We start from the raw sequence: 25022 nt of genomic DNA on the forward strand, positions 1-25022 counted from the left end.
TTTTTAAGCCTTCTACTCACGTTCTCTGTGTCTTCTAGTTAAATCAAAGCTGTAAGCAAAATTCTTTAAAAATTCTTCCATAATAATTTTTGTTCTTGCATTAATTAACACAAATAGTCAAGAATTTAGTTCTAGCCTCATGCCAAAAACTATCTTACAAATAAAACACAACTGTCACAGTAAACAATCATGGTTTCATTAACTAACACAGTACATTTATCCAGGTGCCCATTACTGCTTGAACATTAGTTCAAGCCAGTAACAGAAAAGCAAAATTATTTGCAAAATAGACTGTATTTCTTGTTAACACAAATGACATATTTGGTCCTGAAGCTTTCTAAATAACTGTTTCAGAGTCTCATCTCAGTATGGGATTTCACTCATCCTCCATCCAGCCCTAAAAGTATTACCCTTTTGGACATAGCCTTTATTCAGGGAAAGTGCTCCAGCAATGAAGACTAAGTACAAATACAAAAATGTACTATTTTAATACACAAGATATGTATTTAAAATATGCTGAGGAAATAAAAAAAATATATACCAAGAAGCTGGAACAGTAGAATAAGCAAAAACTAGAATGAGAACTGAAACTACTCAGAGACTAACAGAAAGAAGAAGTATCTCCCCTCAAAAAAGGAAGGGCAATAAAAAAATGAAGGAAGAAATTATCTCAGTAAAAACATTTTAAAATACACATTAGAAAGAGGAAAATAGGAATAAAACAGTAGCCTGGGAAGAGTACTTGAGTGACTTTAAACCTTAAATTCTCACCCTTCATATATACCCAGGGCCAGAGATCCTTCACATGGCTTCCTGAGTAGCCTCAGCACAGACTGCATCTCCTATTCCGCATGCTGCTGCTTCATCCCCCAGAAACTCTTTCTATCTCATCATGCAACGCTTCCAACAACCCCTGAAAAACAGACTGTCACACATGCCTCACAAAATGCCAGAGTAATTTTCCAAACAAATATGGGACTTCTAGATAACTGTTTTCTGCTCTCACTTCTTCATGTAGTTAAGAAGGTCTGATGTTTCTGGAGACATCAGAGGAGACAACATGTGTCTGATGCACAAAAAAATTACATGATTACTTGGTGGGAAAAAAACCCACCACCACAACAACAACAAATTCAAAAAACAAATTTAGAATCTATTTCTACAGGACATTTAACAATATTTTCTGGAGAACTGTGGCCGTTTTTGCCATTATTCATCATGACTTGAAGTTTCTTCTTTCCCAAGTTAACAGCAAAGCATTCCACAAAGTCACATCTCTGCACAAGGCCTCTGTGGTCCACTGCTTGCAAAGGAGGGGAATTTAAGACCCATTCTTCTGCTGGAATCCATACTCCTTGGGCAATGCCTTTCTGACAGCCTTATTTTTGCCTCTGCAGTTTGTAACAGCAGCCAGAGTCTGCTGAGTGGAAAAGGCTTCCTGAAAAGGCTCCCAGTAGCTCCTACTGTACCACTAGGTCTTCGGTGGCCAACTCTGCCCTCTGCATGTGAATTATTAATGGTGCATTTGCTGTAGGTATCTCCTGGGGCCTTATGGGGTCTGCCTCCCACAAATCCCAGCTCTGGGTCCAGGCTCATGTGTTTCAATACATGTACTAATACTAGTCATTTTATGCATTGTTTCAGAGCCATCCATGTACCAGTCCTGAAATCCTGAATTGAATATCCTAAACTGAGCAGAGTATGTGGGACAATGTGGAAAGCACTGATGTTTAGATTCTTTGAATAAGCATGGGTTCGTGATGGCTGCTCTGTTGTGGGGGTGAAGTTAAGCTACAGCACTTTTGCCCTACTTAAATCCATCATTTAAGGCTTTTAATGATGTACATAAAGTGCATAAATCTTTATGGATAGTTTTCATACAGATATGAACTTTGAATATATTAACATATGACTATGTTCCAAAGAGGGACACAAGTGAGCCTCTCAATATTTGGTTTGCACACCTAAATTTCAGTGAACTCAAAGCATGTGCCAGAAAACAAATGGGCCCATTTATAGTATACAGCCCTCTTAAGATTCACACAAATTCAACACAAACTAGAGCAAATTATTAATGGTTTGGGGTTTTTCCATGAAAAGGAGAAGTGATTTCCTGAATTTCTGAACATGAAATGAATCTTAAATATGATCCACAAATTACAATACACTGCTAGAGGCCACACCGTTATGGTAAACACTGTCTCGTCAGGTAATCATAACTTCAATAGTAATTGAAATTAGCTTAAAAAGAATCTACCTAGTTTCTAAATCCTCTCTAAAAAGATCCCGCTTTGCCCTAAATAGTAAGGTAAGCTTACCTGGTAAGCTTTAGAAAAGTACTGGTCCTGAAAAACAAATAATCAGTAATTAAATTAGTCTAAGGTGTATGGTACAGTGGATTATGACAAGAACTTTATCCTCTTTTGCACTATGTGTATAGTTAAAATAGACAGATACAGATACAAATGGACAAATATATGCACTGAGTGCCCACTGCAGACGTAAGAGAGGCAACATTTGTTTTCAATGGGGCAAATTATATAAAACACAAAATTTCCATCTAGAACACTTCAGAGGAAGGTGTTGATAGCCTCTCAAATAACTGATCACAAATATGCAGATGGAAGGAAGTCACAAATGCAATGAGAACACAACCAAGAAAAAATGAATGTAAAAAATTGCAGTAAGATTCTGCAGCCAGAACAGAGATAGTGTAACTCCAGAAAGAACTCTTCATATGCTTAAAATGTAGAAAAACAAAATTGTTTGTATACAAAGAGCTTGTGAATAAAATGGAGATAAAATGAAAAGAAGCTAATGCAATTCATAATAAATTGACAGCACAGCAAAGTAGGTCTACAATTAAGGTTTTGAATTCTCCTTTTAAAAAATCAGAAATTAGGAAGTTGTCTGAATAAGGGAGCCTGAGGATTTCAATTCAGAGAAAATACAGAAAAATATTAACTTTAAAGCACAAACAATATTACACTGATGAGGTGGAAATTAAGGATGATCTAAATTCACCGTTTCTTTCAAAACAACAATAGAGATACATAATGGGTGTGTCCCTCAGGTGTTTTGGTGTGTGTCTTGGTGTGCCACAGGGTAATGGGCTACTTCTGTGGCCTGTGAATAGCAGAGCATGTATGGATCTATCTTTATGATTGACTGTGCCTAGAGAAATCCAGACACATTCTTCCATTTCATCTTCCTTAGATTTTGATCAGCATTTATCTTCAGCAATACAGCATTTTTGGAAAACTTCTGTTACAGTCAGCCTGTGGTTCCTGATGAAAAAATGTATTGTGAAAATTTCTCCAAAGAGACAAAGTCTCCACCAGGCAAACTATAGATTCTCTGCTTATCAAAAGTAAATCTCTGAACTTTTCAAGACTTACTGTAGTAAGTAGAGTAAATCACTTAACACTGGAGTTGTTTTCTCCAGAAAGATAAGCCTTGCGAGGGTTATACAATTTTTAATTAATATTTTGATCATATTTTTCAAGTACAGGCTTGAGTACACACAGTAAGAGACAACAGCTCAAAGAAAGTTACAAAATCATTTGTAAAAAGGCCATGCTTTTCACTTTCTGTGCACTTTCTCTTTTTTCTATTTCCTCTAGTTCAGCTACCATCTCAGGATGCTAAGTTTAAATCCCTACGAACTGGTGCAGTTATTCTCCCACCAGCTCCAATCTCAAGATCTCTGAAAACAGGACATTATCAGAGTCATATCCTCTATTCTCTCTTGCCTGGTCTATCAGGAGAAAATCTAAAACCAAGCTGTGTCCTGCCTGCTATCCCAAACCAGAAGAAATCTAATCCTGTAGAGGAGCTTGAGAAATCACTCACCGAATCAGATGCTGAAAATTAACTCAGTACACTGGCCCAAATTAGTTGAAATATGTCAAAGTGGTTATTAAAAGATAACTGTACAGTTAAATCTCATTAATTTGCACTAATGATACTCTTGTGAACGGGAGCATAACAGAAACCAAGATAAGATAGCACATCACAAAAGCTACACTCTGTGTATATATATATATGCATTTGCATTATAGTTTTAATTTAAGATGAAATTACTAAATCAACATTTAATGTGCAGTAAATTTATTTTGTGAATGGAACCCTCATAACATGATTTTGTTGCATCAATGTGCTGTGAAGATTTTCATAGAAAAAAGGAATATAGAGTACGGTTTTCTGCATGATTTGGAAGTTGGAACTAGGGAAACAAATTGACAGGGCTTCCCTGGAGTTTGTAAATGTAAAGGTGCTGATTCTGATGCTGTGTGCCATTAAAAAACATATTTTTAAGATTAATAAAATAAAATCAAAGGCTGCTTTAGCAATTGAGGTCTTTTGTCTCTTTGTTTTTCACACATTTTCTAAACTATACACTTGTGGGTTTTGTGAATTCAACAAGGTAAAATGTACAATGAAACACTAATTCCTGTGGAACAGACAGACCTTTAGCATGCACTGTTCAAAACTGTTAATTTCACTGATAAGATTTATGTCTTATTTAATTCTTCATACTCCTCAGTGACAAAAATGCAATTGTGTACTGTTATCTTCATAAAACAAGGATTACACAGTCCAGAGTTTTTAGGCATTGTTTCACTTTGATCACTGAACTGGAGGAAATTTAACTAGACTGCTGTTCAGTCAACAGCTTTCATGAGTGGCATAAGCCTTTGACTAAACATTGCACAAGACTGTCCTTTCCTATAGGCTAACAAAGACGCCAGCCTCTGTTTGCTTCAGGGTTCTTTTCTACATCTTGCTGCAATTGCTTTAGAAGTTTCTTCTCTTCTGATTATGAAAGGGCTATGGGTTGGGGGAGGTTGTCCCCTTTTGTCACCCTTCTGTATCACCACTTCTAGTAAGCCAGTCCAAAATTAGCTCTACATCAGCAGCTTATTCAACAAGGACACAGCACTTCTGTTTACCTCTAGATAAATGTCTTATTAGCTGTACAAACATTTTTTTTTTGCTGTGTTACAGTAAAAGACAAACTTGACATGAAGAAGAAGATAATAATATTCCAGTAGCTGCAGTTTCCAATTTCCTAGTGCTAACGACTGTAAATAGGATGGCCGGTGGCTGTCACAGATGGCCCCAGAAAGAAAAAAGCAGAGCACAACAACAGCTGCTCTGATGCAACACAGGGAAGAGGGAACTTTTGCACGCAAATAAAAGAATGTTGCTTTTTTTAAACATCTCACCCAAATGCCAGAGCATAAAGCTCAAATTCAACAAGTGATATAAACACCTAGCTTCTTGATGAAAAACCTAATACTAAAAAGCTCATGTGCTTGGACATCACAGACAACCTACTCCCTGAGACTAGATGGAAAAAACACTGCATGACAGATGCATGCACTTTTAAAGGAAAAATCAGTTCTGGCATGCTCTGTCTTTGCACCTGACCATCCTGTTCAGGCCAGCCTCATGGAAAAGTCCAGAATCTCTCCTGCAGTATAGCAGACTGGTATTTGCTCTACGAGGTCACTGGCTGAGCTGCTCTCCCTACTCTACAGAGCCCCTGAGCTTCTCTGCTTGAAACTCCACCTATGCAAGTCCTGACTTATGCCACTTTGTACCTGTCGATGTGGTCTCATACAATAGACAAATGGTTCATAAGTTATTTCCTAGAAACATTAAAGCTTCAGTGCAGCCTTTTTGCCACGACTACTTGGTACAAAGAAAATGGTTTTGGCACAGACTGCACAGAAGAGAAGGGAAATCTAATTCCTACAGCTCTGGCCATCACAAGAATGAGGTTTGTCTTCACAAAATGAAAGCCCAAAGTAACTATTCTGGCAGAGATTAATTATCTTTAGTTCAACAAACTGCTTGGGAATGGGTACAATATGTGGAAGAGAGGGAAGACCAAATGGCACAACAAGGAAATCCTAGTAAGGTCAAACATTTGTAACTCCTTTGCCACATTAGCCCTTTTCAATGGGTATGGAAACCATGCCTTTAGCTGGGATGTCTCAAAAGAGGCTGGTTATGTGAAACAAACTCACTTTTTCTGAATAGAAGGAGATCCTCATTGCCACTGCTGAATTTGAGAGAGGAAGTGAATCTCTCTCATTTCCTGCATTATCCTGGATGTCCAGGGTCCAGAAGTCCTGGGCTGCCTAATGGCAACCATGAAAGCTGTAGCGGCACTTATTTGTTTGCCAGCTGCTGTTCTGTGTGGGAGAGAAAGATAGAGCAGTCTGTGTTGGCTTCCCATAGAGGTTTGAACAAATTTCAAATGTTTCCAGTATTACAGCAAGACAGAAAGGGAGAGAAATTACCCCACGCCTTAGGCTAGACACTTCCATTCCCAGAAAGGAAGCAATCAGATTTCTGGTTTTCCTGTTCAGCACCGCTTTATTAAGGCAGCATGAAGAAAGCTGAATAATGAACAATTTCTGATTGAAGATAACACTGTCTCTCAAATTAAATTCCTTTAAAAAAAGTAGAATTTCAGGTACAGTCACTTGTTACCACACACGTTACCACTGTCTGTGTGTAATGTATTTGTGTGACAGCAGACAGGTGCTACGTGTATTTTTCTTATGATTTATCTCTTTTTTCCTCATTGTCTAGGAATTAATGTTTTTTCTGGGGGTCTGCAACCCAAGAAAGGCTTTTTCAGGAAAGGAATGCAAATCCAATTGCCTGTTCAAAGGTAAGCACAGAATATAGTTCTTACCTGAACAGAGACAGTCATAGGGCTGGTAATCTGAGTTAAGACCCAGGTCACATTTCTAATGTGTTTCTTCTGTAGATTGCCAATTAGGAAATCGTTTGTGATTTACCAAATATAGATCTTTCAAAAATTAATGCACGTAGAAAGCATTAAAAATTATTCTCAGAAATGTCCCCACCAGAAAGTATTCTTATCTTTTGAATTTGGTTGCCAAATTCTACAGTAAAGGAACAAATTAAGGTGAAGTATTTCACCTTCAGTGGAGAGCAGACTGTTGACTGCAGCATACTGTGTGAAAGATAACAAATGAACCAATACCTATTTAAGCTACTCTGACCTCTTGCTCAGACCTTTCCTGGAAGATACTGACAGAAGAGACAATAAAAGGCTAACATTGTTGATTAGCAATTGCCAAGAAATGTCTGGTCGGTAGGTCATGACAGAGGGTTTTTTTTTCCCCTCTGTCTAGTGATTAAATAATCCTGACACATTTTTCTCTGACACTAGTTGAGTGTTTATTTATAGAGTGTGAAGTATTCAGGTGTCTGGGGAGTTCGTCTTGGCACAGGGAGCTAAGAAAATATATACACACAAAGGATATATTTTCTGAACAAAATAAAATGTATCTCCTCATTGGCATAGGCTCTACATTCCTTATAACACTCTTACTAATATAATTTCAAAATGCTTTTAAAGCAGTCTTTATTCCAGTGCACCATTTGCTTATACATTGATATTGAATGGACAGGTCCATTCTTCCAGTAAACTGTGCAGATGATTAGCCTTAGCCCATTATTTAAAACAGGGAAAAACATTCACATGTAAAACAAGGGATCACTGACCACCATGATGATCTTCCAAGGGCTGTTCTATTGCTGAGCAGAATATCTAATGACGAGGCTAATTTTCTCGTAAAAATACCTACAGAGGAAGCTATATCCTCTAAAATTCAGTCCTAATAAAGCATTTTAAATAGCTCTGCCAAAGGTGGAGGTCTCTGTGCCCTCACCACTTAATAGACTGCATTCTGCTACCATCACCAAAGGACTGTCTGCAAAATCCAGATATTTTTTTTCACTGCAAAACACCAGAAGCATCATAGCTACCACTCTGGGACATAAAGCACATCAACTTTTCAAACAATTATAAGAGGGCTTTAAGAGCTCATGTGATCATCCTGTCATCATGGCTCATCACACCTCTTCCTCTACAACGATATCTTCATAATGATTTAGGGGAAATGTTGCAAGTATACATTATTTACCTTTGTACTTTAAAGGTGGAATTCTTTTTTCATTATTTTCATAGGGGTTTCTGAGGATTCAAAGAATCATAGGAAATTCCTTATATTCTGAGATTTTTCTGTGCAGTTTAGACCAGTGTCTAGCCTCAGAGCCACCTCAGACCAAGGACACAGAGGAGTACCTGATATAAAGCAGTTGACATGGAGAGAAAAAATTAACCCCATGCATGTCAGGATCCTAAAGCCCAACCTTTCCTCACAGACAGCCAACACTGACAAGGGCCTGCCTGATGCAGCTGCTAATGAGTTTATTAAGGTCACACAGTCACAGAATCACTGAATTGTCAGGTTGGAAAGGACCACCGTGGGTCATCTGGTCCAGCATCTCTGCTCATTTACTTTGTACAGCCTTCTGTAGTTAAGTTTCCATTCCCATCTCACTCCTTGTGATGCTTTGGGGTACTTAGCATCATGGCATGACTTTCTGTGTCTCTACAAACACTAGAAGAACCTGCAGAGTCAGGTAACAGTACCTAAGAGTAATAATAAATAATTATTATTAATTATAATACAAATAAATAATACATAAGAGTATTATTTGACTCTACACACATGCGCCTTCCTGCACCTTTGCACAGGTTTCTATGCTCAGTATGTGGAATTCCATCCTCTGGAAGAAGCATGTGGCAGAGTTCCTTGTATCACACAGGAGCAGACTGAAACTGCCTGAACACACTAATGCACTAAGAAAAGGCTTGGTCCAACTGTGTCTCAGTAGCGATCGCACCTATACAAAAGACCCCACAGCCTTTCCTACTGAGATTACATCAGAAAGATTAGTTGGTAAGAGTAGAAGTGAAGAGAAGGGTCAGGAGAAGCAGATGCCCTTCTCAGTGCCACAAACTTCAGCTATACTTTCAGCTTGCCAACCAAGCTGAAAATAGCTTTTATACACACTGAAGGCTGTGAAGGGTGACCTTTCTACAGTGCAAGAATAGTTGGCTGTACTTAATTGCATCTTTCACAGTAGAAGTTGAGGGTAAATATAATCTGAGGAAGGAAAAGATATAAAGTCTGACCAGAAATGCTGGTTATACAACACAGTTGCAAAGACTGTATTTTTGGTTTCTAAAATTCACCGATCATGTAGTATTTTTTAGTTGATTGCTGCGGTACACTCTTAGAAGTAAGCAGAGATTTATTAGCAAGAACCAAATAATATTAGATAAACCAATTTGCTAAATAATTCTGAGATGAAGAGAGAAGCTCTGCCACCTCTTCTGTCCAATCCTAGCACCCAAGAGATGTAAATTTTTCAGATCTAGACATCTGGAGCTTCTTAAAGATTCATTCACTCTTCAGTCACTGATCCAAAGAGACATCCTGTGTTGGGGGTTTATCAGAAAGGAGTTGGATGTTTTTGAAAATTCTAATATTTGAAGCTCTAAAAATATTTTTTGTGCTATGACCTCTCCTGTTGCAGCATCTGGTGTTTTTTCCACAGTTCACTATGTTGTGATCTTAAAAGGATTTTCCTCCCATTGTTGATTTGAGCCATTTTTCCATAATGTCCTAGAAACTACAGACAGAAACCACATAAAGTTCTTATTGCCTCTCTAGTTTTTCTCTCTCAGCTAAATATTTTGAAAAGATTGATTTTCCTGTAAATAAATTTGTCACCCTGTATTTTTTGGTAGATTTCAAGGTATGTCTTGGGAAAACTGCCTCTGATTTGTCACTGCTTAGTTTTCTTCATGAAACAAAAAAGCACATGCAATAAGAGGGTTCATTAAAATTCATACACATGTTAATTTCCATGTTACAAGTTTTCTATGTTACAATTTCCATGTAACAAGAGCATAGGCCAAGAAGAGGAATTTATGCCCTTACTGTGTTTCCATTGCCTTCTCTTCTGTTGGGAGTTTTTATGCCAGATAAATTTACATCAGGATTTTATTGTTTTCGCTACTGCATACATACTTAATGTACAGTTAATCAAATGCTGCATCTAAAGGCACTTCAGAAGCATAACTAAAACCTCTCCTATACTGTTCTTGACACAGACCTCATACTACTTAGTTTCAGAAATGCAAAAATCAATGTGTCAGGACTTTTAGCAATATTACTCCTTTACTGGAGTAGTTCTTAATTCAGACACTACCTTCTTAACTGAAGCAATTGTTACACACAACAGAAAGAAATATTTTTCCAAATTATTTTTCACAAATACAGTGTCATTTTATTTGTCAGATCTATCAACACTGGTTTGCAGTATTATTTTTGTAAATGTAAGATCAGCACATGTCAGATAAAGGTAAAAAGAATGCTGTAAAACTGGCAGGAATCAGGGTAAGTTCTTTATGCAAATAAAAAAGACAAGTACCAGTTTCTGCATGCTTCTGCTGTTTTCTGGTAAGGTGGCAGACAGGAAGATAGTCTGCTTTCACAGAGGTTTTATTTTCCTCTCAGCTTTTATATGATGATAGCAACAGGTTACTAAAATCCACAGAGGTGTCATGGCCAACCTGAGCATATATGTTCTAATGAAATTTAGCACTTAACAAAAAAGTAATCATTCCGTCACTGCAAACTTCCCACTAGGTTAGCAAACAGTATTAGCCCAGTGTCACATATGAAGAAAATAAGGCAGAAAGATCAGACACTAAATTTCCAATAGTGGCTTCTTAGAACTGTGGCAAGTGAGGCCTAACTTCAGTGGTCAGGTGTTAAACTTCCAAAATGTGGCTTATGCATTCCCTCCTTACAGGAATTTGCTTTGAGTGTTCTGATTTTATGACAATCAGATGGAGGAATGCAGGAAGCAATTTAAGGGCTGAAACACAAATATAATAAATAATTTTTCTTGGAGTACAGTACATAGTCAGAGTCTGACAGCAGAGCCTGGCTACTGGTCTATGCTTATTCTTGACCAAAAGCGCTTTGGCCAGCTCAGCTGCAAGGCTTTCACTGGGGAATACATAGTAGTCACAGAGCTGTCACTGGCAGACTGGAAAGCAACATTAACCATGGCTATGGACAGTTCACTTAGGACACGGGGAATCTTAGCCTGGAACCACAACTTCAGAGCAGTAGGAAAGGACCTGAAACAGCCTGTATTTTCAGAAAAATTAAGTAGAACCTTCTCTTGGCAATTACTTTGTGTGATTACTCTCTGGGCAAGGAAAAGCACAGAGCTGCCAGCTGAGACTAGGTTTTTGTCTCCTCCTTGTCCTCTCATCTCCATAATCTCTTTAGATGATAGAAAAGAATAGACAGATGTTTTGGAGTCACAGTACCACTCTGCCCTTCCAAACTACAGAAAAAAGTTTCAACAAACTAATCCATGAAGAATATGTTCCAGCTGCTCTCCTGACAGGTTTTGCAAACTGTAACTAAACTCATAATACTCATCATCACAAAGTATGATTTTGTTTTACATCCCCTAGCTGATCCAAATTCAAATCCTGCTGACTTGTAGTACCACCCATGAAAAGACACCAGACATGGTACTTGTGGTCAGCACGACCTCTCTTGGGCAGCACCCTTTGGTAAGTGCTTCAGCACATCATTTTCACCCAAAAAAAGATGAACAGCACTCGAGAATGCACATCTGTATTTACAGGTTCACTACAGCAAAGTAATAAGGGCATGATGAGGTTGTCATGTTCTCCATTTGTACCAAATTAAAAACTCTCACAGTAAAATCTAAATCACAAGTTTATTTGTTCTTTAAATTATCTTTAAGATTACAAAGGCCAGTGCCTACAACTAACTTCTCTGAGCTGACCCTAATTCATCAATTCAAACTACAGAGGCCACTGGAAAGCTATAGGATGAGTTCAGTTCTTACACTCTGCTTTAGGCAGCAGGCTGATCTCAAAATTTGCTTGTGTTACTGTGCCAACCAAATTATATGAAAATAAAATCCACTTTAGCTAACTCCCTTGTTTAATATTATAACTTCATAATACAAGTTTATTAATGCAATTTTTGGGCTAAACACAACAACTGGGACAGTTCAAACTAACAAGTATGAATTGCTTCAAGTGATGACTTTAACTATCCTAATTTAAAACATGAACTTTTGTCTCTGCACTAGATATCACTTGTTTATGGTTTTCTTTCAATATGCTCTTACACCAGTAGAAGCTTTAGTTACCTCCTGGCCCTTCTTCTCAACTTTTCATATGCATTTCTGCAACATTGCAATCTGCAAGAGCATGATAAAGTCTGCATTCAAAACAACAGTTGTTTTTTTTTTTTTTGGGGGGGGGGATTTCTGTTGGTTGGTTTGTATAACCATGTTGTATTATTTAACTAAGTAGCAACATTACATTGGCAGTCAAGTTGATATTTTTTTTTATTCCAAACATTTTTCAATAAAAAAATAAATCCCTCAGCTGACTGCACCTCAGAGATGTCAGAGATTTCTGTCAAAATGTTCTCTAAATAAAGAGACCGCCAAAGAAATGCCACCACAGGTGTGAACCATCTCCCCTCAAGCATGTCTACCAACAATTTCAAACCGAGAGTCTGAAAAATTGTCTTTCAAGCTATTTAAACTACATTTTCATGAGAGAAATCATGTTTCAGCTCAATAGAGAATTTTTACAGAGAAAAACATTCTAGAGAAGGGCCAAAGCTCAAAGAGAGTTTAATATGCCTACTGCCATAAAACTGTGAGGAGCAGCTGAGGGAGCTGGGGGTGTTTGTCCTGGAGAAAAGGAGGATCAGGGTGACCTTATCACTCTCTACAGCTGCCTGGAAGGAAGTTGTGGCTGGGTGGGGGTTAGCCCCCTCTCTGAAGCTACAAGCAATTGGACAAGAGGAAACAACTTCAAGTTGCATCACAGGATGTTTATATTGCATACTAGGAAAAATTTCTTCACAGAAAGAGCTGTCAAGCATTGGTGCATACTGCCTAGGGAGGTGGCAGGCCACCATTCCTGAGGATGTTTAAAAGGAAACACTGATGTACTTCATGACATGGTTTAGTGGTGGACTTGGTAGGTCTGGGTCAATGGTTGGACTCAATGATCTTAGGGTATTTTCCAACCTAAACAATTCTGTGATTCTATGACATTTTTGATTAGACAACCACTTGGATTTCTTCAAGAGTCTGAACTTTGCAGGGCAGTATTCCTTTCTTCTGTTTATGGGTGACTCCTGAAATCTGGAGCACTGATCCTCCAGCTGTTATCTGCATGGTAGGATGAAGAGTATGCGAATCAATGCCAACAACACAGAGTAACAGTGATATATTATCGGAAATTATAATGTGAACTCAGTAAAAAAACCATGTCACAACATCAAGCACCTGCAATTAGTTGAAGCGTGGTGTACCACCTCAGTGTAATGACATGCATCTGTTCAGGCATTATATTTTTGGACTAAAATTTTCAGTATGTAATTTTTAAATTGACTACCCAATCTTCCTGGGCAGATCTCCCAGAGTGTGTAGTTTTGTCTATACAATGACTAAGAAAACACTGAATATGAATACCTGGTGGAGTGGGGTAGTTGGGTGTGGTTTTGTTTTGTTTTATTTTGTTTTTAATAGTAAAGGAGTGTCAGCTGAATTTTTAAGTTCTTGGAAAAAACAAATGACTGTCTCAGATCACCAGTTAATTTCTGCTGTGTACTCTGAAAAAAAAGTCACTTTCTTTATAAAAACAGTGTATCACATTATTATGTTACATTAATTTAAAACCAGAACTTGCTTCCTGAAGCTTACACTTTCCACCCCAACCTCTGCAAAAGAGGAAACTGTAGGGCCTAGCTCAACAGAACAGAGCAGCAGAGCCACAAAATGTATCTCTGTAGGAAGGAAGGAAGGAAGGAAGGAAGAAGAGAACAACTATTGCTCGGATCCTATGTGACTAGCAAATCTGAATAAGATAGATGAGAGGTAAGCAGCATCGTCTCTGACCTGGCCTGATTATTTTTCAATATCAGCAGAATTATGCTTCCTACATACAAAGAAACAAGCACTAGAATCAAGTTTCTGTTTCTGTATTCAAAAATGGGAACCTTCTTCCCAGGCAGAGCCAGAGATTGTTCACCTTCCCACTGTCATCCTAAGAGTTTCTCTTCTGGTGGATTCCTGGCCACCTTCTCCTGTGATCATGCACTGGTTTTCATACCACCTGTTCATACTGGCCAGCACCAACATAGCTGGCTCACACACCACCTCAGAAGTGTTTTCTATATACACCCAAGCTGTTTAGCATCATACAACTATGCCATAAAGTGCTAGGACTGTGCTAACAGTTTTGACTTTCTGGGAATACTTACCCAGTTTAAATTAAGGTCCCACCAGTGAGTACTTTCAATAGTGTCTAGCAGGAGTTTAGGAAAGTAAGCAATAAATATGTTTATGAAAGAGCTCAATGTCACAGAGCAGCAAGGGATATGACAGTAATCTGTAGTGTGACTTATAAAAGAGCAACCATTTAGGGTGTGGTTCATGTGGTTGGCTCATACAGAAAAAAAAGTGAATTCCATTATGCAAAATATTCTTTCACCCTGCAGTCAGCATAACTGGAAATATAGCTTGTAGCAGAAGCCAACATTGTCTCAGACTGCATTCATCCTCTCCCAAGCTGCAGGCAAATCTTTTGCTATTCATTCTTGTTCCATTAGACTCCAATTGCACTAAAGTGCATCTTCAATATGTAAGATGTGACTACTTATTTAACTGTTTGTAATTGATTCTCTCATATCAAGGTAGCACCTAGGCATTCCAGAGAAGATTTAACTTCATTGCGCTTCTTACTTTGCAAATATGTTACAAGAAATGGACACTGTAATCCCCAAATTTATAACTGAAATAAGCAGGCTACACAGAGGGGAAAAATGAAACTATTTTGGTCAAGGTGGTATCTTAGATACCAAAGATATCCTAGTTGGTTTCTCGATTCAGCCATGCATGATTCCCATTTGCAGTTAATTACTGAAAACTGTGGTATTCTCAAGTCATCCATTAATCAGTCACTCTGGTTATCTGACACAGAGAATTCTTGTAGTGGTGACAAACCCTTTTGAACAGTGACTGTTTCACCCTAGGAGGGGGCTGCATTTTAGCAGTGGATATAGCATAATTACCACATATGCATGATTCCTTTATTAACTATTAACTATTTTTAAATTAATGGTAACAGCCCATGCTCCTTCAAATATGTCAGCAATGTGTGTAAACTAAGAAATACACACTCTTTTAGCTTCATTCTTTCAAAGAATCTTTTAAAGACTGCTCTTTAGTCTTCCTGCAAAGCATCTCTCACTCTTCACCTCATTCCTGTTACTATTTTTAGAATCCAGATGAGATGTAAACATACTGTATAAAATGGGAGATTGCAAGGCCATTTGAAAAGTACAGCTGTCGGAATTCTTGCATATGCTAGAGTAAAATGATATAGAGGAACATGGGGCCAGTCAAAATCCAGCAATGACTTAGCTTCCTATGTTCCAGTCAATTCTAAAACAATGTTTATAGAGCTCTGGGATGCAATTGCACTGCAAAATATACCAGTAGGCAAGTGCAGCAGGACTTTCAGAACCCTTTATGTCTCATATCACGAGAGCCTCAAGATATATTGTGTATAGATTTTTTCATGTTTTGTTAGTAATTTAAAACATTTTTTAGAATTTTACAATCTTTTTTAAGGTTTATTTACACTCCTGAGGTGAAGAGAAAAATTAAATACATGCTAAACACATTTGCTGCAATGCTTATATGAGTGTTTCTCTTAGAGAAGAACATTACAAGAAGAGGAAATGCTGTAATCAGCACACACAAGCTTTGAATTATTTAATATAGAAAGTGAAAATAGAAATAGAAATATCTTTCTCCCCAAATATTTCTTGGCTTCTTTAAAAGAAAGTCTATTTTGTGTCTGAACAGTATTTCCAATGTAGTTCAAATGTTTATTTTTTTTAATCACAAAAACTATATATTTACATTCCCCAGTGCTTTAGGAAAAAAAAAAGTTTCCCTGTCATAGGGTTTGAGGCTTATGGCCAGCTAGAAAGTGTGGCAGCTGCTCAACAACTATTTGAGGTGAATTGCAGACAAAAGTACTTTTATACATGGAAATTCACTCCTTCCATTTCAAACCAGAAAAGTAGGCAAGATGCCAGGAGCTAGAGGCTATGAGCATGTTTTGAATGGGAAATTCACCTGCCAAATCATGAGCTCTTTGACCACTGCACGACTTTCTACACCAACTCTTCCAGAATACACTCTGACACAGCTTCTGCCTGTGTTGCAGCCTGGAAAGATTAGAAAACATAACCTACTCCCATGATCCCTCCCTGGACTTTTCCCACCAATGTTATTTGTGAGTGTGTTCTGTGTCCTGCATAATAATTTTTTCCTTTATTCATACAGAGACTCCTGTCACACAGCTACACTGTCCACAGTCTTTCCTAAGGTAAGATTGAAAAGTTTCAGAAACCCCTATGACAGCTTTCTAAACTACACTAACTTCAGTAAATTCAAAACTGATTTAAGGCCTGATTTAGATGAATCAGCAGATGAATAAAATGGGAATTGGGAATATCAATTCTTGCTACCAATAATTATTTAACGATGAAGTTTAGATTACTGTTTCCATTTAATTTCTTACCTGCATTTCTTGAGCTTGGAATTGAATTGTTTCAGTGGAAATGTCTGTCTGCTGCAAATACCATCTAGGTAAAACCTGAGAGTCAGTCACAAAATATACAAGTGCAAAACACCAGCTTTTCTTCTTTCTGACAACACATCACATAGGTGGAGCAAAGCACCATCCTCATTACCCTTAAAAGTAATCCACATTAGCATAACTTCACCTTAGCTTCAATGGTTTCCCAACACTGCTAAGTGCATGAAGAGTATGCGCCTTCCAGTCTTGTACTGGTATTGATCAATATGTTTAGAATATAAACCCTACATGTTGAACAGAGGCCAGAGAAGCCATGTCACTGGATTCTAAAACCGTTGTTTTATAATTAAAAATTACCAAAACTGTTGTGTTTGTCTTTATAACTCAAAGCTTCTACAAGCCTCCATAGCATGCAAATATGGCACTCTTCCAAACCAGGAGAAAAACTACAGATAATATTGCAGTGGGGTTTTCCACTTCTTTAACAATTCTTATCTTGGAATTGAGCACTATTTTGCTCTTCCTGTAATCTGAAGTAGTTGTTTGTTTTCTCAGTTGCAACTGTCCGCCATGGTTAGCATGAATACAGAGCTGCACAAAGCAGGGGAGAAGACCTGGATATCTTCTTTAGAGCAGATTCATTCTACAGACTGTAATTCTATTTTTATGCCATAGTCAAAGCAACACAAAGCAAGATGAACAGTGGCATCTAAGAGATCTCTATGATCATCAAGGAGTGCAGCCATGAAAGAAACCCTTTGGAAACATATTATTGCAGTGGTATCTTGTTTCATTATAGCTCAAAAAAAAAACCCCAAAACAAAAAACAAACGACAACAAAAAAAAACAAACCTCGGCATTCTTGGGAAATGCCCTGAATGTGAAGAAAATGGAACATTCTTCTCCATCTGCTGGAAATACGCTAAAGTAAACAAGGGTGCTAAGTACTGGGCAGAAATACTGGAAGTAATTTTTAAAAATAACAGAAAGGCAGACGCCAATGGAGGCCCCTGGTCATCTGCCTAGGCTTAGCACTGGAAAGAAATTATGGTTTGAGAAACTAAATCTACATACAGCTGCCAGATGGCTAATCATGGTTAGTGGAGAACACAAAGGGCTTTGCTTGATGATCAGCCTCAGCAAAATAACAGATGTCTGAAAAAAATGAAAATTTTACAGATACTGAAAAGCCTGGAGTTAGTAAATTTATACAGTCTGGCTCACAAATTCAAACCCTTTATTTAAATGCAAGGCCTTACTTAGATGTTGACTGTTGTCTAAGAAATACAAGCTGCTAGGAAAAACTAACAAACTTGTACCTGAGGGGAATGGTGCAGGGTTTCACTCAAACTAGTACACCACAATCAACATTTAAGATGATAAAATTATCCAAACTCCTCCTTGGTGTTATGAGATGGGCTAAGAAGAATTTCCTATACCTACATTAGACAACACAAATCTTACTATATCTAAAATGGTTACCTATCATACCTTTGGAAAGTCACCAAATACTATCATCAGTAAGAATACAAAGAAGTGATCTAGGTAATACAACATATTCAGGATAATTAGAGAAATATGTTTGGTTTCACAGAAGAATCGAGTTATATGCCCACTGTACCATTATTACAAGAAAAAAAATAAAAAAAACAAGACCAATCCCAGAGTTCCTGGTGTAAGAAGCAGAGAAGGTTAAAGACTGAAATTTGGTGGGGTTTTAAAGAAATTTATTTGAGGCATTATTTGTGTAAGGTAAATAATAAAAGACAAATTTCCTTTTTCTTGCAGTATCTAAAATTTATACAGTATATGCCCCGATATATATATGTGTGTATATATATATGTATGTATATATGTATATGCATCTCTCTATATATATTATCTATCTATCTATCTATCTATCTATCTATCTATCTATCTATCTATCTATCTATCATATATATACCTCAATATCATTGACAGTGGCATAATGTCCTCTCTATCTCTTCAATAATCTTATTTGTGTTTTCCTGCCTTTTACCTTGACAGTTTTTTGGCCCTTTTCACATAACTTGCTTTGTTGTTATTACCAGTGATTCTTTTTTTAGGACTAGGGTTTGACTCAAATAGGAAGTGGATTCAGTGTGCTTCCCTTCCTTTCAAGCTGTGTGCCAGTCAGTCAAGCAGTTAGCATCCTGTCTTTCACCATCGCATTGTAGCTTCATTTCATAAAGAAATTGATGCTAGTATTGTCATTCATGTTTCAAAAATCACCTGTAATTGAAAATATACAAATTGTAGAAAATGTACCATTAAAGGCTGAAAATACAGAGGACCTCTATTACTGTGACATTTCTTTACAGTTGGGCTAGAATGCATTTACTCACCTGGATAGTCCATTTTTGGAAAAGTGAAGATGAAACCTGACCTTCTAGAAGACAATGGAAGAAAGATATAACTTCACTGAGTACAGAATTTCCCTCTACTTCTTCTTTTACACATTAAACTTTTCCAAGGAAACATTTTTTTCAGTCTCCATTTGTACACAAACAATATCACAAAACATTATTTGGGTATTTCATTTTTGTTCACAAAACAAATTAAATTCCCTTGCAGAAAATCAATTCTGTCTGCCTGAGGTTACATTTTTTTATCTGTATTTTGGACTCATCTACCAAAAGAAAAAAAATAGTTCTGCAAACAGGCACAAACAGATCAAACTCATTCAACACAGATATACTGCATTAAGATTATCAAGTTTATACAGCTTAAGAAGGCTCCTGCTGAAGTAATGACTACTTTACTTGATATAGGCTATATGTATTCTAGAAAACTTTTCCTCCTCAGTTAACCATAACAAGATATGAAAAGGAGAAACCAATATCATTGTATCTTGAAATAACTTTGCTTTGTACCAGTATTTTATAAAGTTTCAGAATAGTTCAAGATACTCTCACAATGATCCTATTTTTCTTTAAGTAACTCAAAATGCCTTGTCTGTTTTAACTAAAATCAGTATTTTCTTCTTATTAATTTCTGAGTACCAACTTGTCTTAAAAGCACAGTGACAGATTTATTTTCATTCTTTTTTGTGTATTTCAACATCCCTAAAAGTTATTTTAGAAGGCAATACTAACATCACCCTAAGTATGGGCTATAACCTCTAAGATATTTTCAATTGTGTATTATGTCAAATTTTAAGATAAAGATGAAATAAGATCATTCTTATGAAAATTCATTATCTTGAGTATTTTCTTGAAAATCTTAGCTCATTCTTGGTACTGATGCCTTAGCTTCCATATAAATGAGAGGGATTAGCAGAGACCAGATGAATTGTGCCAAATTCAACAAGGGAGTCCAGTCCAGCTATTATTGAACTCAACAGCAAACACCTATTTATTTTAAAAAATCAGAATTAGGATTACATAAAATCATACTTGTGTTTAACTTTCTAATAATTGCTGAAGATTTAATTCCTCAGAGAACATCCTTACCCTACGGGGTCACTAATAAAATACTCATCAGCTTTGCTGGTCTAGATATTCTCTTCATGGTTCAGGCACCAAATCTGCCAGCCCTTAATATGACAAAAATCCAGCTATGATTCTTCAGGATACTCACACCACCAAGATAACATCACATTACTACAAATGAGAACAATGAAAACATACTGGTCATGATGACCCTGACCTTTTTGAGGGGAAAAAAGAAAAAACAAGGAATTCTAAACAATGACATGAATAGCTTCTACTTGGATTTTTTTCTCAAAAATACTGGAATATTATGTTAGCTTACATTCCTTTTCTCAAAAAAAAAATGTTATTGAGTAATGAACAGGTAAAAAGTTGTTTCTTGAGCTGGCTTGGAAAATACCTTCTTACAGCATTGCACATGATCAAAGCACCTCACATATGATTTTTAAAAAAGTATGTCAATTACCACATTAGATATAATAAGTTTATAGTGTATGAGCCAATAAACTTAATTCTGATCTGAATCCAGATTTGAATCAACTTCCTCCTGCCCGCAAAATCCTACAGAATCCTGCATCTTCTACAGAATCAGCTGTATATAATTTAAGACCTCACATTTTTAAACAACTGTTACATTCACTCCAGACATGGCTGAGTTCAATCTCCTGTAAAAGGGACTTCTTACACACAGAAATGAGACTGAACTTTCTGTCATCAACATAGACTTTTTATCTTAAGGCTGAGGACAAAGAATTGCTGCTTACAGAGAAAAGAATTGTGTGAACACAGATAATAGTTTCCTCTCTTCCCTCAGATACAAGGGTCAGCAATTTGTCAAGGATTATACGTCAGATTGTGTTTTTCTTTTCTAACTCAGCGGTTGAACTTGCTGGAAGGAACTCAGCAGGAGCCAGGAACTGCTGCTTCCCAGGGGACAAGATCCCACCACCATACCATCAATAGCTCATCTGTATGTGAGATACTAGCTTCACATAATCACAGAATCAGTTAGAATCACAGAATCAGTTGGAAAATACTTCTAGGATCAAGTCCAATATTTGACCTATCACCACTAAGTGTCACAAGCACTAAGTGCCCATTTCCAGTTATTTCTTGAACACCTCCAGGAACAGTGGAATCTCCCTGGGCAGTTATCCCAATATTTAATAACCCTTTCAATGAAAAACTTTCTCCTGATATCCAGTCTGAACCAACCTCAGCACACCTTAAGGCCATGTCTTCTCATCCTGTCACTGGTTGTTTGGGAGAAGAGGTTGTCCCTCACCTCGGCACACCCTCCTTCCAGGCAGCTGTGACAAGTGATAAGGTCACCCCTGATCCTCCTTTTCTCCAGGACAAACACCCCCAGCTCCCTCAGCTGCTCCTCACAGCACTGGTGCTCCAGAGCCTGCCCCAGCTCCATTGCCCTTCTCTGGACTCACTCCAGCCCCTCAGTGTCTTTCTTGCACTGAGGGCCCAGAACTGGACACAGCACTCGAGCTGTGGCCTCAGCAGTGCTGAATACAGCCACCATAAATTCCTAACTCATGCACTGAGAATAGCACCTTGTTATTCACAGCTTCCTTTTCTCCCCTGTCTGTACCTGCTCCTAGTACTTCTGTCAATAGCAAGGGTTCCCCCAAGTCATAGGCTGTGATACCAATCTACCAACTAAATTTGCCACTGGATGGTGAGACATACCCTGGACAACACTAAATAAATTCAGATGCAAACGCCAGGGAAAAGAAATGTGGTGGAACAAGATTTAAAGGAGACAAGGCAGGAAAAGGACAGCTTGACTCTTAAAACACTGCAGATCAGAGAGACAGCAACTACCAGGTCATTCCTGAGAGCACCAAGTGCTCTACAAAACCCTGAGCTGCCAACAGTTTGCAAAGCAACTTTACATCATAGCTTAGACAACATTTGAAAAGCTTTCCCAGAACTATGAAGGGCACTATAGGGCAGCTTTTTTCAAAATGACATATGGAATAGAATAAACATACAATCACTCCAAAGGATATGGTTGGTTATTGTGAATGTATTGCTGTATATCTAAGTTTGCATAAAGTAAGTATATTATCAGCAATGCACATTCAAACTTATAGTAAGGTATGCATAAATGTAACATTAAAAAAAAATTAAGACAAGTTGACTACATTCCAGTAATTCTGTAAGCAGTAAATGCATTGGACAGCATATGGGCTAATAGCCAAATCTTTAGTGATAAGTTATTGATTACCATAGAATTGTAAAATAATTTAGTAAATAATTTGGAAAGCAAACTCTGCAGGTGCTGTGCTTCTGCCCTTTTCTCAAAGCTTGTATTACTCACTTATCAGCTTACAGGGGAACAACGCACCTAACACATCCAAAGATGATCCAACTCCACACTACTGTTTTTCAGAAATTTAGTTTGAAAGAACCTACATATATTGTCTATACCAACACGTTACATGTTGATATGCATGCAATTTACGGCATGAAGCTGATAAGAAGCTAGGGGGAGAATATCAACATAACCTGAGAAATTTTTGTCATATCCAATGCATTAGAAGTAATTTATTAACTACTCCTGTTGAATCAAGCTTATCAGGCAATAATGAGTGATATATGAATTTATAAGCATTTCTGAAATACATCTATTCACATGGTTAAGGATTGCATACAAATTATCAGGATAGTAAAAATTTTAATGCCTCTTCTGATTGGTGAATGAATTATTATTTTAGTTGATATTGATTGTCACAGTTATACAATAAAATTCAAGCAATATATAATGAACTATAACTTTGGAGGAAATACTAGCAAGTAGTTTCATAAAGGATCTATTCAGAAAAGGCACTGAAATATGAAAAATTTGTATCTCTCAGGATATACTGATGATGATGTGACTTGCACCTATCTTGAGCATATAGAACTCTTCAAGAGGTTTCTCCCACTGCTTAATTAACTATAAACAAAATACATTTAAGTAAACCCTTACAGAATGAATGACTTACAGAAAAAAAAGGCAAAGAGTCATGAAAGTGAAAAATAAATTAGTAGACAATGATAAAGTAAAGAATGAGGGAGCATTAGTCTATGTCTATGCAAGTAGTTTATAGAGTGCATTTTATATCTCTTACTACTAATGTTTTCCTGCCATCTTCTTTTAGCTTTTAGGATTTGTGATTCTGGGGAAGACCTACATTTTTCCATACTTTTATACCCCAGCAAGACAATGTGCCCCTAATTCAGTCTGGGAAATGTGAGAACAAATCAAAAAAGAAATCACAAAACATACCAAGCTCTGTTCTTGGAAGTTAAACTTTGATTACAAATACTCTTAACAGAGTTTCAAGTAATAATGACAATTTCTACATTGGTGCCTTAGCTCTAAGAAGACTGCTTTGGAGATTAGTGAATGAGATGTTCTCACTCTAGGATTCATGTCTCTGGCTTATCTCTGAACACAAGCTTTCAGTGCTATTGGCACTATGGAGGAGTTTCAATACTGATAAACTGGGCTTGATTACGCATGACCACCATCATTTTTGTTTCCTAAAATCTGACTGCAAAGCAGTTGTTATGCCATGTCGGTGAGACAAGAGGAAAAGGAACTCTGTCACTGCGGATTTTTGGCAGAATTTTGTTTCTTATATAGGTGAGTGACAGTATAAATTGAGAACAAAAGTATCTTTAGGCAATTAACCTTCTCCTAAAAGAACTCTTAAAAGGAATTCTTCTCACAGACTGATGCTGGACAATTTGTAAATACAACAGGTAATGCTAAAGGGAGCAGAAAAAACAGGAAAATACATGAATGTGAGTTTGGCAATAGCAAAGGACAAAAAGAGCAAAAGGAGATAAAAGAAAGGAAGAACTTTTAACAAATGGTAAAGAATGGTAAATAAATGGTAGGGTAGCAGAAGAAGAGAAGATAAATCAATGAGACAGGAATGTACAATACAAATAGGTCCTCAAAGGCAGTGAAACATATGGGGCAAAGGTCTTTTCCTGGATCTTTGTACCATATATGAAGTTGCCTAATACAAAGTATTACTGTTTATTTGAACTTTTTTAAGAATGCGTAAGTGTCCTAGGTACTTCTTCACTCCAGATATAAATTATTTAGTCTTGCAGCTGATGCAAATTAACTATATATATATATATATATATATATATATATACACACATATATATACCATATTGTCTCAGTAATTAGAAATTATGACCAAAAGCCAATATTCTCCTTTGCTGTCTTTTGTTCTGTTGTTGTTTACTTTATGCTCTGTACAATTTCATGTTAAAAATCCTACATTCCTTTCTGTGGGAGATTGGTTAGAAGCAAGAGGCCATGGGTCTCTTGCAGGTTTGCACAATCCTAACATTGAGCTTGAATAAGTCTGTGACTAACCTTGATAGTAGCACAAGAAGGAAGCAATGTACTGGAGACTGATAAACAAAATGCCTTAACAGGATGTTGGAAAGTGCAAAGACCAAGCAGAAGCCTGACGCAGTTATATCTACCAATGAAATATATCATGTTGTCGGGTGTTAAGACAGCTTTGTCCAATAATAAGTTTAAGATGCTACGTGTGATTGTTGCATGTCAAATAATTAACACTATAAAGGAGTACAGTTTTTGGCTAATAAACGGAACAAGTTGCTAACTGATACTGAGTTGTCTCTTGATTCCCAAACCCATTCCCAATACCTTTCTGCATCTCTTAGTTGCATGTTTACGCACAAATATACCTGGCATATTGATTTTTTTCACTGCTTTTTCAATTGTTCTTATTCTGAGGTCTTCATTCCTTCATCATATGAAGTTGTTACTCTTTCTCACAAAAGCAGTCATATTTATGATATTATCAGTAAAGTACTCAGGACTGAAAATATTTCACTATGTATATCCTTAATTTTCCTCTCAATAGCATTATCCAATCTAACTATAAGGCAGCAGTCAGTGACAGGTTACCTAATACTAA

General features: G+C 37.1%; 1 protein-coding gene across 1 annotated transcript in view; it reads left to right on the forward strand.

Annotated features, from left to right (window-relative positions):
• The window catches only part of ANKRD55 (ankyrin repeat domain 55), a 51973-nt gene extending 48099 nt beyond the window's left edge, over positions 1-3874 (forward strand). Inside the window, exon 11 of the mRNA XM_062513627.1 lies at positions 3624-3874. Coding sequence (XP_062369611.1) covers positions 3624-3874 — 251 coding nt within the window. The remainder of the gene's footprint in view (positions 1-3623) is intronic.
• Positions 3875-25022: the final 21148 nt, after the last annotated feature.

This window comes from Cinclus cinclus, chromosome Z (assembly GCF_963662255.1).
Source record: "Cinclus cinclus chromosome Z, bCinCin1.1, whole genome shotgun sequence".
Classification (NCBI taxonomy): Eukaryota; Metazoa; Chordata; class Aves; order Passeriformes; family Cinclidae; genus Cinclus; species Cinclus cinclus.